The sequence below is a fragment of the Physeter macrocephalus genome, chromosome 1 (genome assembly GCF_002837175.3).
Source record: "Physeter macrocephalus isolate SW-GA chromosome 1, ASM283717v5, whole genome shotgun sequence".
Taxonomy (NCBI): domain Eukaryota; kingdom Metazoa; phylum Chordata; class Mammalia; order Artiodactyla; family Physeteridae; genus Physeter; species Physeter macrocephalus.
The window spans coordinates 51,805,732-51,824,111 of NC_041214.2; the positions used below are offsets into that span (position 1 = coordinate 51,805,732).

The 18,380-nt window shown below is 37.8% G+C and overlaps 1 protein-coding gene across 1 annotated transcript; it reads right to left on the reverse strand.

Moving 5' to 3' along the window:
* Nucleotides 1-1,673: 1,673 nt before the first annotated feature.
* CCNL1 (cyclin L1) lies at nucleotides 1,674-14,954 on the reverse strand. The gene is made up of 11 exons (XM_007116417.2): nucleotides 13,690-14,954; nucleotides 13,323-13,397; nucleotides 12,709-12,818; nucleotides 7,038-7,158; nucleotides 5,949-6,013; nucleotides 4,155-4,254; nucleotides 3,926-4,030; nucleotides 3,694-3,835; nucleotides 3,347-3,458; nucleotides 3,134-3,232; nucleotides 1,674-2,497 (listed from the first exon to the last, which is right to left on the reverse strand). The coding sequence occupies exons 1-11, from the start codon at nucleotides 13,990-13,992 to the stop codon at nucleotides 2,149-2,151; spliced, it is 1,581 nt and encodes a 526-aa protein (XP_007116479.1). The 5' UTR covers nucleotides 13,993-14,954; the 3' UTR covers nucleotides 1,674-2,148.
* Between the last annotated feature and the right edge of the window lie 3,426 nt (nucleotides 14,955-18,380).

Sequence of the window (18,380 nt, forward strand, 5' to 3'; positions counted from 1 at the left end):
ATATAGACCTTGTTTGAACAAACCAATTATAAAAACAAATGAGAGATAGTAAGGGAAATCTGAATACTAAGACATTACTGTTACTCTAAGTATAATAAAAATATTATGGACGTTTAAAAAGCCCTTACCTTTTGGACTGAAATAACGTGATGAAATCATTTGTCTGGGATTTTCTTCCAAGTAAGGGTGGGAGGTGGAATGGTGAGTTGGTGAGGTATAAACAACGTTGCCTGACCTAGAATTGATCATTACTTTCGGAGCCAAGAGGTGGGTACCCGACTTTCCCGTAAGTCTGAAAATTAAGTTTTTCAATTTGGGTACAGCAGCATAAGGTTGTCAAGCTCTTGACAACCTAGAAAACTGATTCAGTAAAGCACAAGACAAAAATTAGGACACAAGGAAAAGTTATCATCCCAAAGCAACGTCTGACATGCAACCCTCACCTCACACGCAGATGTATCCTCCATACCTTCCATCTTCACAAAACCCCTTCACCTGTGTACTATTTCCAAACAAGGATAGGCTAGGTAAAAATTTCTACACTATTAAGAATTCAGGATTAATTTGTTCAACAGGGCCTTGACATTTGCCTGTGCCTTTCTTCATGCCAGTCTTGTAAAGGAAAGAAACTGCTATTTAGAGGCAGTTTAAGCTCTGCACAAATACCAGCAACTGTATCATAAAAGCACATGTAGAAAGAACACTCTAAATGAACTGTTTATCCTTCCAGAAGTTGCTCATTCATACTAGGCCATGTTAGTTTTTAGTCAGAAATGTAACTGATTAAGTATCATACCCGACATTTTTATATCCAAGTGAATCTTGTCTCCCTGTGAGGCTTTCTACCTTTTCCAGCCCCACTGCCCGCCACTGCTGAAATGTGTTCGGAAATCTTTGGAATCCTCTTCAGAAGCTGTAACTATTCTTTTTAAACATCCTTAGTGGCAGTAAATCTTCATCTCTTTGTGGGTGTATTTGATTTTTTGAAACAGCAACAAGTCATTTGGAGCCAAGTCTAGTGGACAAGGTAAGTAATGAAGATGGGTGAAAATTTTAATGGAAAATTTTAACTATAAAGCAATATTTTATTTATTATGGCCTTTACAATCTCTAAATTGACTTCTAAAATATTGGGGAAATAACTCCATGTGAATAATTCTAAAAATATTATTTTGGCTATGACTTCTGGTTTTTCTTTGTGGTCAGACTTGACTTTAACAGCCAGCCCGGCGGGGTGGGCAGCTCACCTTATTACTTAGTTCTCCTAGCTTAGATAAAAAGCGTCATTAAATACCTCAAGAAAAATGTTAACGCTCAGTAGTTGTCTCTAATTTGCTGTCATGTTGCAAGTTTTGGTTTGCTCACCTTTGCAACAGTACTTAAAACCGACTTAAAATAACCTTATGGTGCCATTTATGTGCAAATCAAGTTTTGACTTAGTTTCATGCTACAATAAAACATTTACTGTTACACTGTTGGGCCACACCCATTTGCTTTTTCCATATACACAGAGAAGATTTCTAAGATAGCTCCCAATGCAAGTAAGAATTACATTTTAATAATCTCCAACTTTATGTAACGGAGGAAAGAACAGGTCTGTCAGAAAATCAGTACAGCCATTTTACTATTAAAATTTTTCTCAATAATTTATTTAAATAAGATGTATGAAGCAGTTTAGAAAAACAAGATTTGTGTTTTATTTCCTTGTAAAAATCTTTACACATGCAGACGAACCAGTGTTAAGAAAGTATTCACCATCATTTAAACAAATAACCACTTAAATAGAACAGTGTCTGCAGTTTCATCTGTATAAAAATAAGATACATTTTTACAGAATTCACGCTCCAGTTCTTATAGCAATAAACAATACACAACTATAATAATTACAATTGAACCTGACAATGGTTTTCAATTAGATACTGCTAGGGCATTTTATGTGCAAAAAAAAAAACCAAAAAAAAAAAAAAAAAAAAAAAAAACCATAGTTCTTTTCAAAAGAAAATGTCCTCAGTGTTTCTAGAGACCTAGAGAATTTTAAGAAATCAAATCCTAATCAGTTTGCTTTTAATGTTTGTTTCAATTATGAGTCCATACATCACACTGTAAATAGCCAAAATCAGAAGTTGATGCAGGCTCAAAGGAAGAAAGTCAGCGCCTGTGCCTGCCATGTCCTGAGCGACTGCCACCATGGTGCTTGCCTTTATGAGACCTCTCAAAGGAGCGAGATCTCTCACGCCTGTCCCTATGGTGTCCCCTTTCATGCCTGTGTTTCTTGACAGCGTCTGAGTGATCCCGAGACTTGCTCTGAGATCGAGAACGAGACTTTTTCCTTTTATGGCCATGTCTATTTGAACTTTTTAAATCATCTCTGGTATGCTTGGCTTTAAGGTGAGGAGAACCATGATTATGATGTCTTCTTGGGCTTTCACTGTGACTGCGGGACCTGCTTCTTGATCTCGAGCTGTATGTTCCAGATCGACTCCGCCTATTATTATAACTTAGGATGATAAAAATTTGAGGTTTAGATTCAGCTTCTACTGGGGACAGATTAGTTTTGATGGTGCTCATCATAGCAGGTTCAAAACAAAACTATCAAATGGTGTAACAGGCCAGACTGAAGACTTTTATTGTACTTCCCCACCCCTTGCTACCTCTCCTCCAGCCTGTTCACATATTAGACAAATCTTGAACAAATTTACTATATGTCTATATTCCAAGGAGGGGAGTAATTAATTTTTAGTGCCCTAGATATTTATTGAATTATCTCCCACATGCTCAAAAGAACCACTGAAGAGCCACAAGTAGCTAGCCATCTAATTATAAAGCTAATTAGCGAAGCTTCTTTGGCTATGGCTGTCCTGATTATTGGTTATTAATTATTAAGTGGTCAGCCAGGCCCTACACTTCACAAAACGTGGACAAAAACAGAATAGAATGCCCTACATACACCACCACAACACAAAAAAGCCACATGCCTACAGAGCGTTATTTCCAAACTCATTTCTCACAATTTACCTCATATTAAAAGACTAAATCTAGCCTAACTTTGAAAACAGTCTATGTGCAATTTTTTTAAAAAGCCAGAACCTTTACTCCAAATAAGACGGCTTTCCCTAAGAGAGTATTTACTTACTGTCTTCTTGGAGTATGTGATCTAGAATGTGATCGTGTTCTTGACCTCGATCGACTTGCACTTCTGCTATTTCTACTTCTCTTGCTGTCTTTTCTTACACTTAAAAAAAAAAAAAAAAAACCCACACAATATTTTAGTTGCATACTAAGTATGTTAGAAATTAAACACATAAAAAGATTCCTCAGGCCATTTTTCTAACTCAAGTATACTCACCCATTATAAGGGCTTTTGGAAGCCTGTTGTCTATCCTCAGGTTCTTTTTTGACTGTCTTCACATTAATGGAGATCGGCGACTTCTCTTCAGCTTTTACTTCTCTTGGTGATGCTGTTAAAAAAAAAAAAACATAGTAAGGCATGTTAACTATTAGATTTTACAGAGCGCCAATTTTGTTTCTAAATGTGACTCCAAATACCATCCAAGTGTCAGTCCTCAGTTGGCTGTCATGAGAGAAAACAGTAATAGTTTCTTAACATCTTTGTTTCTATGCAACTGTTAAGTGCTAAAGCGTTCTAATAACCATACATCTTCAGTACTCATTTCAATCCTGAATTAATCTTACATGGTTTAGAGGCTGGAGAAAATCCACCAAGGGTTGAAAGGGCTGGAGTTCCATCGGGATTCAATCCCTTTGCTTTTAATTTGGCTTCCTGTAAGGCCACTTTTCTTTTCTCTACTTCTTTTTCCAGCAATTCATAGTTTGGCTGTTGAAGGAAGTGGAGTTAGTATTTCTCAGAAGTTTAGATTCTTAGCAATGACAAAATATTAACACAAACACTAGTAAACAGAATTACCTTTTTTCTGGTATAAAGCCTGAGAGTTTCTATGCAGATTTCCTGGATCTCCTCTTCGGTAGAACCAAAAAGAAGAAACCAATGGGGACGAGTTGGCAATGGAATCTAAACCATAAAAACAAAATAGTTTAGATGAAATTTTCAGTTTTTATTAGGAGAACTGATACTTCTTGTGATTTATCCTACAGGACTATAGAATATATATTATCAGGCTATATATATAACCTACCTGAAGAGCTCTAGCTGCAAGGTAGATGCAAGCACATGCTATAGTCTCTGGTTGAAATCGAACAAATACATTGGTTCGAAGACTGTCATTCATATAATTCCTGAAAAATATTTCAACCATAAGCTTTGTATGTAAACCAGTTCTTCTGAAGCTTACATAAAATTGGAGACTCAATCTACTTTATTCTTTTTTCTTCTCATATTTTCATCTTCAATATTCTAGCATATGACAATTCTTAACTCAAAAATCCGTAAGAGATAAGAATTTAACACTAGAATCATTCTTCATGTCTCCTATATATAAGCAAAGTCCTTTAAAATAATTCATTATTCCAAATAGAATGTAAAGTTTTTTAAAAACATTTCTATGAAAAGCAATGAAAGTCAGTTCTGACATGACTAGTTTCAGAAATAAACCACTCCAACAATACTTCAAGCCATTAATTACTGACCATCTCTCTCCTTTATCCACAATGAAAAGCAGTGTCAAGTTCTTTCAAAAACTCAATACTGTGAGAGGGGTAAAAAAGGCATTTTCAGTAAGCACTCACCAAATTATATTAAGAAAGCTAAGTAAGCTACTTCAGAAAACCTAGGTTGGGAAGTGAAGAGCAAAAAACACATACAACAGCCTTGTTTACATACCTTTTTGTGACTAAGTATAAATAAAAGCAGTAACTACTTCAGTTAATAAATTACTGGACTTTTATATTAGTGAACCCTCCCCACAAAATTCCTAAAGTATTGAAGAAATTTTACAAATAGTTCAAAAGGTTAAACTAAAAGACTATTTCTTAAAATTCCTTACCCATGAAAACAGCTAAAAATCTTTTTTATAGAACATATATTTAAAAATGTCATGCATTTTATAAAAGTAATGAGACTTTTCTAGTATTACTAATATTTATTGAGCCCAAAAAGAACCATGGCAGTCATAAGTCCAGAACATAAGAATTACATCACTTAAGTACTGCACATCATCAACAGTCTTAAGACAGTAGTTGTGGCTGAACCACGAACTCCTTGTTTTAACTTTAAATAAGCACTGCAAATCACACAAAGTAAGTTCTAAAGTGCTATGTTAATATTAACATCTCTTTACTTCTTCTAATACTATTGCCTCCAATAGCCCAGCAGCTATGAATTCATCAAGTATGGTAATGGTGCCCATTTTAAGCTGCCGTCTCCATTGGTAGAATTCATGCTATACATACCAAAAAAAATAGAAATCTAGTCAAACTCCTAACAAAAATCATTTAATTCATAATGGCTGGACAACAAATCTATCAAAAATGAGCTATTCATTTTGATAGTTACAGGTATACATTAAATACATAGGCATGTTGAAGAGTTACTTCTAGAAGCAAATATACAAATCCTTTTGACACCCCGACAGAACTAGAAGATGCTGCCAGATGGATATGGACCACTTCAGTGAATCTCGGATGAGAGCTTGCACTGGATTGGCTGGAGAGCAGGGCAGCCAATCAGGCCATCCTGAGGTCATGGGCTGAAGTGCAGAGGGCAGAGTTCTATGACTTACCATCATGGACTACCCTTTAATTAAAGAGTAGAAAAAAGAACAAAGTTAAATTGAGTTCTCCATTAAAAGTAATTAGTCAAGCCAAGAAAACAGGAAGCAGAAATAAGCATTATTTACCTTTTCATTAAAAAACAAAAAAACAAAAAGCACCAAAACAAACTCATCTCATTATTTTGGAAAGGGAAAATGAAACTTACTTTATTTCTGCTTCTGTTTTCCTGGCTAGGAAAGAAATGTAAAAAAGCAACTTACCAGGCAGTTTGAACCAGGGTTTGATTACGTTCACATTCTAAGACTTGTAAATACATAACAATGATCTGAAGGACAAGGGAAAAAAACTCAGTTTAGCATACTGGTGGTTCTTTCAGAGTACAGAGTTCAATGAACATAAATAACTGAAAATGTTAGGTGCAAGTTTTAATTCTTCTACAAACTGTATAAATAATACAGACCAACTAAAATGTACCCGAGAGTCAATGTAGGTTATTATGCTACTAGAGTTCACATGGAGACGTAATGTTCCAAAATTGTGCAGGAAAAAAAATGGAAGTTAAATCAGTTAAGAACAGTAACTAAGTTTCATGTGACAGGAAATGATTATCTCATTAATTTCCCAAGGTACAAAAACCCTAGAGACTTCTATGTTTTTAAAGTTACACAATGGGTATGATACATATTATGTACAACTCAGAGTGGGTAAGTAATTAAACTAGTATTTCTACAGTGAAGCTTATCACACTAAAGTATGATAAATTTAAAACTCACATAAATGAGTTTACCTCAGTTCTGATCTTTCTAGACCTGTATTATCATCACTCTCATTTTACAATTTTAGAGATGTGGAATCTGAGAAAGAGATATCTGCCTAGGTCACACAGCTAATGGCAGAAACAAGTTTCTATGTGCAGATGGTCCTGCCCACAGAGCACCTGTTCTCTTAACCATCGTGCTACGGCTTGTGTTGAGCGTATGGAAGCCAAGAGACACTGGAGAAACCTAAGAACATTCAATAATGCTAAAAACAGCCACACTCAGCATTTCACCATGCAACAGGGTAGCATACTGTCAGGTACTTCTGCAGATACACGTATTATTTATTCCTTGGCTAATATCTAAACATCTCCGTTTTCTAGGTATGGAAACTGGGTTACCTCAGAAGCAAAAAGAACAAAATAAAGAGTAAATATTTGAACCCAAATCTTTTCAACTCCCATTTTACTGATAAATATCAATCTCCAAAAAGTTGTTTACAACCAACTCCCAAATATAAATTCATGTAAAATAAAATTTTAAGAAAAACCCTAATACTTACGAACGTAATTTCTGTATTCTACAACTCACCTTATGGGGATGCTTGACATGAACACAAAATCCCAACTCCTTTAGCACCCTCCTCTCTGCCTTGATAACTTGATTTTTGGTGTTAATGTAGTTCTGATCAAGGATCAGGGGGCTTGGAGTCCTATAGTTTGTAAGAAATAAAATCAAAACTGTTTTGCACATCCAAAAAATTTTATTTGTGGCATCTCCATTTTCCCTTCCAACCAACTATTGGCAACAGAAACCAGCTTTTTAAACTCCTGCAAACAAGTTAAAAGCATTAATCTTGTGCTGTCCAAGTTATGCTAATTAAATATATACTTTCTAGACTCAGTTCCTAGTTTACTAACAAAACCCTGCAATGAAAAAAATTCACTCTAATGCTCTTAGATACATCCTTGTTGATATTTTTCATCCAGATATTTTAGGTTTATACGTTACGTGACAGGCGGCCTGATTTATTTCCACAAACCTCGTTAGTCTCCACAGACTCCAGGAACAAAACTAATGTGCTCTTGAAAATACGTATTATAAAGACCTCATAAGATTATAGTGATTTTACTCATTTTATAAAATATCAACTCTTGGCTAATTTAAGGCCAAAATTAAAATTACGGGAAAAAACGGTGGGTAGCTAATTCAGATTCCCCTAAATGGGCAATTTGTTTAAATAAACTGATCTAAGAATCTCTGTTAAAGAAAATAATCTGGAAACTATAGATTCAGCTCAATTACCAAAGAAATGTTTTAAAAATCAGATTTAAAATTCGAAGTGATCAATAAAAACCAGGCCAAAATTTGGTCAGAGTTGTCATTATTAGATAGTAACTTTAGTATGCAATGGCAAAAGAGATGGGAAGACCAACCATAATGAACAAACTAGAAGAGTACTCAAGGTCTCTATGCCAGACTAAATTATGATAGCTTCAAACGTTATAATGCAGAAGGTGATATATCAGTGGTTCAATGCTCTGGGGAAAAATGCTTTCAATTATAACATCTTTAAGTCTTAAAATTGAAAACTAGTTTCTTAATGAGAAGTCAGTCAGGACTTAGACTTTCACTTTAAAGCCTATAAAATATCCCAATGTCCTTCATTTGAGACATTCTTAGATCCAACCAACAAAAAATACGTTTTTATTAAGACCCTGATAAGTTATGTATCTGGGTAGAACAATTAAATACTTTTCCCCATACTCAATTCATTTTCAGCCAAAAGATTCAAGAGTTTTTGCTCTGGGCAGAACACAACATTTTAAAAGACAGTCATTCTGAACATTGTCCCCACTTATAACTCATTTTACCATGCACACCAAATCCAGAAAAATTTAAGCCCATGTTAGCCAAAAACCTAGATACCCATTTGAAGATCAGAAAAGAATCTGAAATAAGCTACATTACCCTGTAGTGATATGCTACCAGAGTAAAAACAATCAGCTACCATTCTTTCTATTTCAAATTATAAAACTGGAATGCTTAACTATTTTTAGTTATTCTATACTATACGATTTCTATCAAGTTGGATATAAGACAAAAGTTGGCAAAGCTGACAAGATGGGAAATAGCATGTTAACAATATTTAAAATGGCCTTCACGCAATTCAATTCTTCTTACAGCTTTGAAAGGTGTGAGAAATGCGGCCACCAACTGGGGAGGGAGCTGATTTCTAACATAAAAACATATTAATGAACCCATTTTTATCAGGACAAATAGGCTACAAGTTCACTGTTCTTTGGAAAAAAACCAAATTTAACTCAAATGAAAACAATGTATATATGAAAACATATTTCAAAGATCTTAAGGTTTATGATTTTTCAGATGTTAAAACAGAAAATTTGGAAAAAAAGTCAAATCTACTTAAAACTAACCGATGGACTAGTTATCTGATGGCCCTTTCATCAGGTATTCATTAGGAGACAGAACACCTGTGGTGTTATACTTGCGCATCACCTTAACCCTTAACGTGCAACTCAAACAGTAAACTGCACCATTAGGATCCTTATAAAATTATTATAAAAGCAGTTTTGTCTCATTTTTTCCCACTTATGTCGAACAAATTCATTATACCTCTTACTAAACTTGCTTTAAGAGCTGATTTCAAATTCTGTTAAAATTCATTTTCTTGCAATCAACCAACTAAACATTTGAATTATGGCTGTTAGTCCCAAATCAGGTTTAATCATTAATTCTGCTTACACAAATTATTTCCCATCCATTCTGCCGCAATCTTTACTTTCCCATTTTTTTGTGTCAAAATCCCAACATTAAACCAATTAAGAAAACCAAACTACTATCTACTATAATTCCACTAAGTATGCAGCTTATTGCTTAGGCCTACTATTACTTGTAGTCTTCAAAGTTAACTTTGTAGGTGTATAATCTGATACCTTCTTTTTGTTCAGAACTGGTTTTACCTCACAAATCAAAGACTCGATGAATATGTAATTTACACTACTAACAAAGACTATTTTCTATCAGAAGTAGAAAAATGTGTCCCCATATAACAGCAGTAAAAAAGATTAAACCGCCTAAGCAAATGGTTTCTTTAAAGTATCAATTAGTACCTTACATGATAACAAGTACATCAAATTGAATTAAGGCTTACTAAAATTTCTTCCTCCCCAATTAGGTAAACTTTCCTTTCCAATAAAAGTCTGAAGAGGTAACATTTTAAAATGTTTTTAAAAGAAACCATCTGTTCAGAAAAAAATTTTCATGATCAAAAAATACCCAAACCTAACTGTACCTACCTCCTCCGCTTTTAACTTGGTCAGATTTTTCAGATTAATTTATATGAAAAGAACTATTTTCTAATTTTAATCTTAGTATGAAATTCTGGGTTCTGGTCATTTGACGTTTATTATCTGGTCTCTCAAAATAGCTATTTTTCCTTCAACATGATCTTGAAATACAACCACAACAACAAATTCAGGAGCAGATCCAAACATGGTTTGTCTCACTCACGTGGTACAAAGGACCAAGAAAATGAAGAACAAGTTCTTTAAGAGACTATACTTAAACGAGATCAGTTTACAAGAAGGCAGACTGCTACTCAACCTACATAAATTTGTAATTCCTACCTCAAAAGAACGTTCTTTCTTTGGCAGTGTTTAAACAAACACTTTTAGAGCCACCAAAATAAACTGCAGAAGAAGGCTAGACTAAACAACAAGATCTCTTCCCTTCCAACTCTAATCTATGATCTATATGCACGTTGAAAATACCTCACCATATTCACCAATGAGTGGGTTGCACAAGGCTTCAAATATTTGTCTTCTTTTAGAGAAGCCTTACAGTATGAAGGTAGGTGCCTTAAAACTATATAAAACTCTTAATTTGCTAAGAGTATGCTACATCTCAAAAGCAAATTATAATTGAAAACTACTGAAACAAAAAAGCAATCTTACTTTTTAAAATTCAGCCATTTATTCTGAGCTTAAAAAACCATTCTCAAACTACAAAAAATTGGAGAGAAAAAAAAAAAAAAAATCCAGGATGGGGCTTGAGCGTTAGTTCTTTCTAAAAGCTCCTCTGGTGATTCTAATATGTAGTCAGGACTTAATTACAGTGACCTAAAGTCTATAAAAACGATGCCTCTGTTATTACCAAGGTCACACTTCAATTTAAAGCTATTCATAAATTAAAATAAACAGCACCATAAGACAAACTGATATATACTTTACCGAACTAAAGTGTAATATTGATAGTACTTTCTAATAACATTAACCTATGCAAAAAATTACTAAACTATCGTTCTAATAACTTGGACAGCAAAGACAAACGCTTATAACAAGAAACAGGAGTTTTTCTAAATGGTTCACCAGTGGCCAACCTGTTAGTCCCCGATTCCAGTGACCTATTCTCAGAGCACTGGCTTCTCCTTGGGGATTTTCGATACTTCACTCACTGTTGCCATGACGACAGCTTCATCGCTATGTACCACTCCACATCACCCAGGCTTTGGTAAATGTAGCTGGTCGCTGTATAGTCGGTTGCAAGGGAAAAAAGAGTTGAAGTTAATAACATATACAAGCTACCTGTCTGAGTAAACTTGTAATATGCATAGAACACTTTTTACATCCTGCCTTAAAAAAAAAGACTTCCATGCAATTAACAACTCCTTTTAAATTTCATGCTATAATCAGACTTCTAAGATTGAGACACAATTTCTCTGCGATAATGACCAAAAGGAAAAAAAAAAAACCACAGTTACATCAGACACAACAGTCAAATTAGGTGAGATGTTTTAAGTTCCAAGGTTTTTATAGTTAAGAGGACCTACTCTGAAATCAAGACTACTCAAAGAAAAATTTCAAAGTAGATAATACTAAATGATAATAGTTAGCTCAACAGTCCAAAGAATACTAACAAAACTATTTCCTTTAAGCAAACACAGAATCCTTTGACAAAAGATACAAAACCTTTTTATTAGTGTCATTTTGTTTTAACACCCTGAAGAATCACTTAGATCTAAATATAAGTCTTAGCTCAGACCATGCTAAATACCAATCTGAAAACTTCCCAATTTTCAGGGATTCCTCAACTAAGAAGCTAAAAGACATTTTAAAATGAAAACTAAAAAAATTAGTCTATCCCTGGAAATGGTTACAGTTAATGAGAAAAGATGGCAGAATAAAGAATGTAGAAAACTGAAAAATGCTGTGAAAACATCTGGGTATTAATGTTTCACATTTTAAGGTTACTATTGGCTTGTCTCTGAACAATTCCATTACTGCCAACTTACAGACTCAGCAAATAAAGACCACTCACGTAAGATACTAATTGGGTACTAACCGTTAACCAACCCCAAATGACTTAAAATCCTTTTATAACTAACTTCCTTTCAAACTCAGTACAAATTTATCTAACATCACAACAATTCCTTAAAAAGTGAACACAAGAACTAATCTACACCGAGTATATTCTTTTGTAGCATGTACTAGAGATCATCTATAGACAAAAACACTGCAACTAAAACTTTTTGGTACTGCCTCACACGAACACATAAAGTGTTAGCAGGTATCCACGACACCTAAAAGACAACACTATTTTGGTCTCTATTTTCTTACAAGATCAGATAAATGGGCCTTATCTAAATGCAACCCACTCACTGAGACTGTCATCTGACCAAAACAAAATACCTGTTTAATCCCTTTGACTCCAAACTTTATCATCCTGCAGTCCTTTCAGATCCGGTACTATAGGATATATCGTAGTTCAATGTTGAGAAGTATTCTAACAAAAGCCAACCTCAATTGGTAAGGAATTAACTGGGACTTCCCGTGGAAAAACAATCTATACAAAATTTTGCCACAGAATTAACTTGAACTGCAGTGTTTACACTTCCAGCCTTCAGTCTTCCAGAGAAGGGAGGGGAAAAATAACTTACAGAATACACTCACACTTGAGTCAAACGTATCCCCTTTCTTGTTTAATCTTAAACCACAGGACTGGCTTCACAGCACTGTTAGGAATGTCCATAAACGCAACTGCCTCTACAAACTAGATAACTGGTTAATTGTGATTTTTCAAATTAAGTATCAGCGTATTCCTATGTGAATTTTAACACCTAAATTAAAGTTAGTTTTCCCTTGCATCGGTTTTAACTTGAGAGGAAAGAATGTTTTGATCTGATGATTGGTGCACAGCACAGCAGTATCAAGAGATCTGTGTTCAATAATGCCAATCTTACCTTTTTCCTCTTAACTGGCGTAGATGGTGAAATACATTAATCACATCTCTTATTCTTCTAGGTGCTTCTTCGATTTTTGATGCAAGATTAATACATGCCATGGCAACAATCTGAAAGAACCATGATCCAATAAAAAGTTGTTATAGATTATGGCACTTCAGAGTACTGCTAGAAAAAAGTGCCCCTCTCAAAGTCTAAGGAACTTATCCTGTTGAAGAAACTTTAAGACACAGCTAGGAACTTTAGGACCTTTGGTGAAATGAAATAGTAGTTGACATTTCTAGGCCATAGAGTTACCGGCTATGCTAGTGTAATGCTTTCTTATTACTGCTTAATCCCCCTTGTGAATACAGAGGCAAACTCAATCTCACAGGAATTTTGCATTTGGTTGAAAATTCTAATTCTTGATAACAGTGCACCTGGGCTCAGGATTCATCTTCTGGTTCTAAAACACTATCCTAAAGGCCCTACTTCCCAGTGGGTGAGAACTAGGTACAAAGGCCTGAAACTAACCACTCCCTTTCTGGAAAGACTGGCTGCTGACACCACCTCCGCCCTCCTTCCCATTTCCGGGTGAAAAAAAATCCCCTTTCACCCGCCCCCGCTCTACTTACCTCGAAACTGTGCTTGACGAAAGATTTGGAATAGAAAAAACGATGAAACAACACCTGCCCCGTTGCCATCGCCACCTGCAGACAAGAGAGAAGAACGGAAGCGCAGGGGTCAGGCGGGCCCGCACCAGGCGCCGCCGCCATTTTGTGCCGCCGCCGCTCGCTCCCCTCCCCCTCCCCGCCGCCAACAGCTCCCGTCCCCGTCCTCCCGTCGCCCGGCGCCCTCCCACTCTCAGCATGCCCGGGCTCCAGCTGCGACCCGCGGCTGGAGAGCCCCAGGGGGACACCCCCAACCAGGCCGGGACCTGGCGGTACCGGGACGCAGCGGAGAGGGAGGCGCAGCAGGTCGGCCCGGGGCCGGAGCACTGACCTGCGGCAGCCGAAGGAGAATGCCGGCGGCCTGGATGAGCTCGCAGCCCAGGATGCGCAAGTCCGTCTCGCTGGGCAGGTCGAGCCCGTCCTGCATGGACGGGGTGGGCGAGAGCCGCTCCTCCGGAATCAGCGAGTGGTCGATGGTGAGCGAAACTTCCGAGTACAGGCGGTCACCGATTAGGATCCCTCCCGTCGTGGTCGTCGTCGTGGTCGTCGTGCCGGAGCTGGAGCCGCCCGCGCTCGGGGCGGCCGAGGAGGCGGCGGCGGCAGCGGTCGCGGCGGGGTGAGGCCCGGACGCCATGGTCTCAGCGAGCTGCACGCACGCCCAACGCAGCCGGAACCCGGAGAGAGACTAACCAGCGTCCTCGGCGCGACGGATATTCCCGTGACCGCCGGGTTCTTGGCCGCTTCACGCAGCGTGCGCTTCCGCCCTGACGTCACCACGCCCCTCCGGCGTGCGCCAACTAGTCCCTTCAGGCCTCGACTCTGCCCGCGGCGCCTCAACCTTGCACTGGCCCGGGAGTGGCGGGAAGCTCGGGTGACCTGGGTTCCCTCTCCGCTGGGCCTCCAGAGCGGTCGAGGAGGTGCTCTATTTCCTAAAACAAGCCCAAGCCGCCTCGTTTGTAATATTTTTAACCACAAGTATAATAAGGGAGGCTAACAAGATAGCTTTACAAGATACCTTATCCCCAAGTTCGAGTCTGCAAAATTTACTGTAACTCCTGCGCGTTGACAACTTGTCTAGAATGTGCGTCCCTGTGCTCCCGTCTCTCTTCCTCTAACTTTTCGCTTTTAGGTGGCGCAGTTTCGGCGAGCACAAAGGGAGGCGTTGGGTCGACCTTCGCCCACATTGGCGGGTGGAAGTGGCTACTCCGATGTCGTGTATGGACGAACTTGTAATTTAAAGTGACCCGCAAGGAATCTGGAGAAGGGTGCTTTACAGTATTTTTAGAAAACAGGAATGTGAACTACTTCGGCTCAAAAAAAAAAAAAAAAAAAAACCTCCCCGATGAGCGTGTGGTTCACAGGGGTTTCGAAGTAAGGCGAAGGCTTCGTATTGACTTGGAGGGCGGCTGCTTTAGCAGCTTCGCTTGCGAAACTCAGGCCTGAGCCAGTGACAACGCCACAGCTTTCGCTAATCTGGAAAATCCCTAGTTTCCAAAAATAGTCTTAGGGCGAGACTTTACAGAGGTAATTTGATTATACCTGGGGTCTATGTATTCCTGCGTGGTTACTCCAATTAGGTAGTATGGGAGAAATAAAATCTCCTGTGTATACATATTTTTCCCTCTGTGATATTAGCAGTTCTCCAAATTTCCTCAGAATTGAAGTGAAAGTAATGATACTGATCCAGACTACTAGAAGCTAGAGTGGGAGGAAAAGGAGTAGATCTTGATTTACTCCAGCCATTTTTTGTCCCTTGCCTGAACCTCGGAGACGTCCAGGGATGAGAAGTCCCATTGCCTTTCTATTACATAGGTCAGTTTTAAGGCTTAGTTTAATTATAGAAAATTGAAGCCTGGCTCTATAGGACAAAGGGGGTTTGAATACATTGAAATATTTGTCAGTGATGTCACTAAAGCAAAACATATTCAAGGGACTTCCCTGGTGGTCCACTGGTTAAGAATCTGCCTTCCAATGCAGGGGACGCGGGTGAGGAACTAAGATCCCACGTGCTGCAGGGCAACTAAGCCCGTGCGCACTAGAGCCCGAGCTGTAACTACAGAGCCTGTGAGCCTTCACGCTCTGGAGGATGTGCGCCACAGCTAGAGAGAAGCCTGTGCGCCACAACGAAAGATCCCGCATGCCACAACGAAGATCCCATGTGCCACAGCTAAGACCCGATGCAGCCAAAAAAAAAAAAAAATTCAAAAACCTAATTTTTAAAAAAGCATTAAATCAACCTTACATCAGTAATTCTGAACTCTGGCTGCACATAAGGATCTTCAGAGGAGCTTTTATTTATTTTTGGTCGAGCCATGGTGGCTTGTGGGATCTTAGTTCCCTGACCAGGGATTGAACCCAGGCCCTTGGTAGTGAAAGCACAGAGTCCTAACCACTGGACTGCCAGGGAATTCCCCAGAGGAGCTTTTTAAAACATACTGATGCCTGAGTCTTACTTGTAGGGGTTGATTTTATTGATTTGGGGTGGGCCCAGCCAGTGCTTGAATTTTGCCCATCCTCCAGATATTGGAATGTTCAGCCAGGATTGAGTAACATTGCTCCAATAGAGATACCTGACCTCTCTGCATGTCATGTTCACCTTTCTGACTAAGCTGCTTCCAGGGAAACTTCCCTCTCCAATATTCAGCAGGGATTTAAAATGCTTTAACAAACTTTGAAATCTTTAAAAACTAATTGATGATATGCTATTTACCTAGTTCTGATCATCTAGTATGGTTGTGTAAGATAGTATCAGTGGGGTAAGCTTCAATTATTTCAAAATAAAAAGGGGAAAAGAAACCTAATTGGTGATATGCTTCGTTGAAACATTGAGCTTCAGTGAAATCACCACCTATATTTGTAATGACTTGAGAGTAATATAATTTATTTTTAATTTCTTAATGGAACATTTTTCTAATATTTAGAGGGTCTCCCACCATGCCTCTCCAATAGGCTGATTTGGTGATGTCTTGATATATTTTATAATTTTTTTAAATCTCTAGGTCTATGATTAATCTAAAAAAGTTCACAAGCATAGGGGTGAGAAGTTCTGGGAGAAGGAGGGGTTACTTGCTCTACTCCTGATATCTTTTCCCAGTGGACCTCCCTGTTCCCCACACCTCCTGTGTCTGGCAATCATTTCCAGAAATGCAGAACCACCCAAACTATTCCACGACTTTGTGCCCATTTCCCACTCCCTTCTGACTCTACCCCAAATTATATCCAATAGACATGTTTATTTTCACTGTTCCTCCCTTCAGGCTCAACAACGGTGGTAGAGGAAGTGGGCCCACATTTTATATGATTAGCATTAACTCATTAAACTGTGATGTTATTGATACTTATAATTTTAACTTAAAAAAAAATTCATGACTAATGCAGAAGATGGAAAGTAATGGGTCCAGTGGCTCTGCTCCACAAGGTTGTCTAAGGACTGGAGTTGAAAAAAACTTTTGACTGTCCTTTTAAGAGTCAAATTCCAGAAAAATCATGGTTTGAAAAGGTTGTTACATTATTCCTGAGTTATTTTGAAGAAAGTTGCTTTTCCATGTACCTACTTCCAAAACATCAACATTAAAATGTGGAAAGACTAAGACCTATTCAGAGTTATAAAGGATCCAGAATTGGGAGGGGTAAAGCATATGTTTTAATTGCATAAAATCTTTAGTAGCAATGAGTTCAGACAAGTGAGACTGTTCCATTAAGAAGGTAAATGAATATGAAAAATATATATATGTATAACTGAATCACTTTGCTCTACAGCAGAAATTAACATTGTAAATCAACTACACTTCAATAAAATAAATTTTTTTAAAAAGAAGGTAAATGAGTTGTCATTCGAAATAAAAATAGAATGGTAAGTCTATAATATATTTTGTATATTCCTTCTCAACAAACAGAGGTCCTAGTACTAGTATACCCTGAGTTCTCCCATGTCTAAAAGGAAATCAATGATAATTAAAGTTGCAGTTTTACTTACCAAGACCTGCAGGCTTCAGATGATGACTGAAGAGAAAAATGGAATTATCTGTGACCTCCTGGGGGCTACTGAAGAATCATATTCCTGATACTTAAATCAGTTCTCATTCCATTAGTCTCTGCAGCCTCTCAGGGGAGCATGTTTTTCATTAATATTTAAACGTTCAGGTTCTTTAATCCTAAAATTACAATTGGCATAATTTCATTCATTTCTTCAGCAGTTGGTTAGACCAGCAGAATTTAATAACACAACACTGTAATTTAGGCTAAGGACAAATGAAATGTAAGTCCCCCGCCTAGATGGAGGTACACTCTTAATAAAGGGAATGGTACACATACAAATGTCAAGGTGACTAGTAAGTGCAAAAAGCAGTCAGAGAAGGTATAAGTCATTACGGTTAATGTCAACAGGGAGCACTTAGAACCTTAAGAAATTGCTCATCAAGTTTCTATTTATGGCAGAAATCAGACACTATCTGACTTTACACATGAACTATTCATGTAGTTACATGACTTTTTCATTTAGTCCTGTGGCAGTTATATGACAATGCATTCTGGTCTGGTTTCTCTCATCATTAGAAATAGTCACTCTGGGGAATTCCCTGGTGGTCCAGTGGTTGGGACTGAACATAACATAGGTAATTAACACTTAGGCATATACTGCTTGGTAAATCTCATGATAGCACTGGCCTGGGCATTCTGCTGCTGGCTCTGCAGAGAACTAGTTCTGACACTTAACCATCGTTTTCTCATTTCTTAAAGTGAGGGAGTCCAACTGGACCCCTTGCAGGTCTAAAATTCTCTGACTCTGGTCATCCAGACATTTTGAACCTCAGACTCATCTTTGGTTATTTCTTCTTTATTGTATTTTAGTCACTAAGTCCTGTTGTTCCTTCCTTCAAGGAAGGAAATTGTTCTTGAATCTGCCTGTTCTATTCTACTATATCTGCTGTTATCTCATGCCTGGACCATCACAGTAGCTTTCTAAATGGTCTTCTTGCCTACAGTCTCTCCCATCCCTCGTTCATCCTGGGACATCTCTAAATT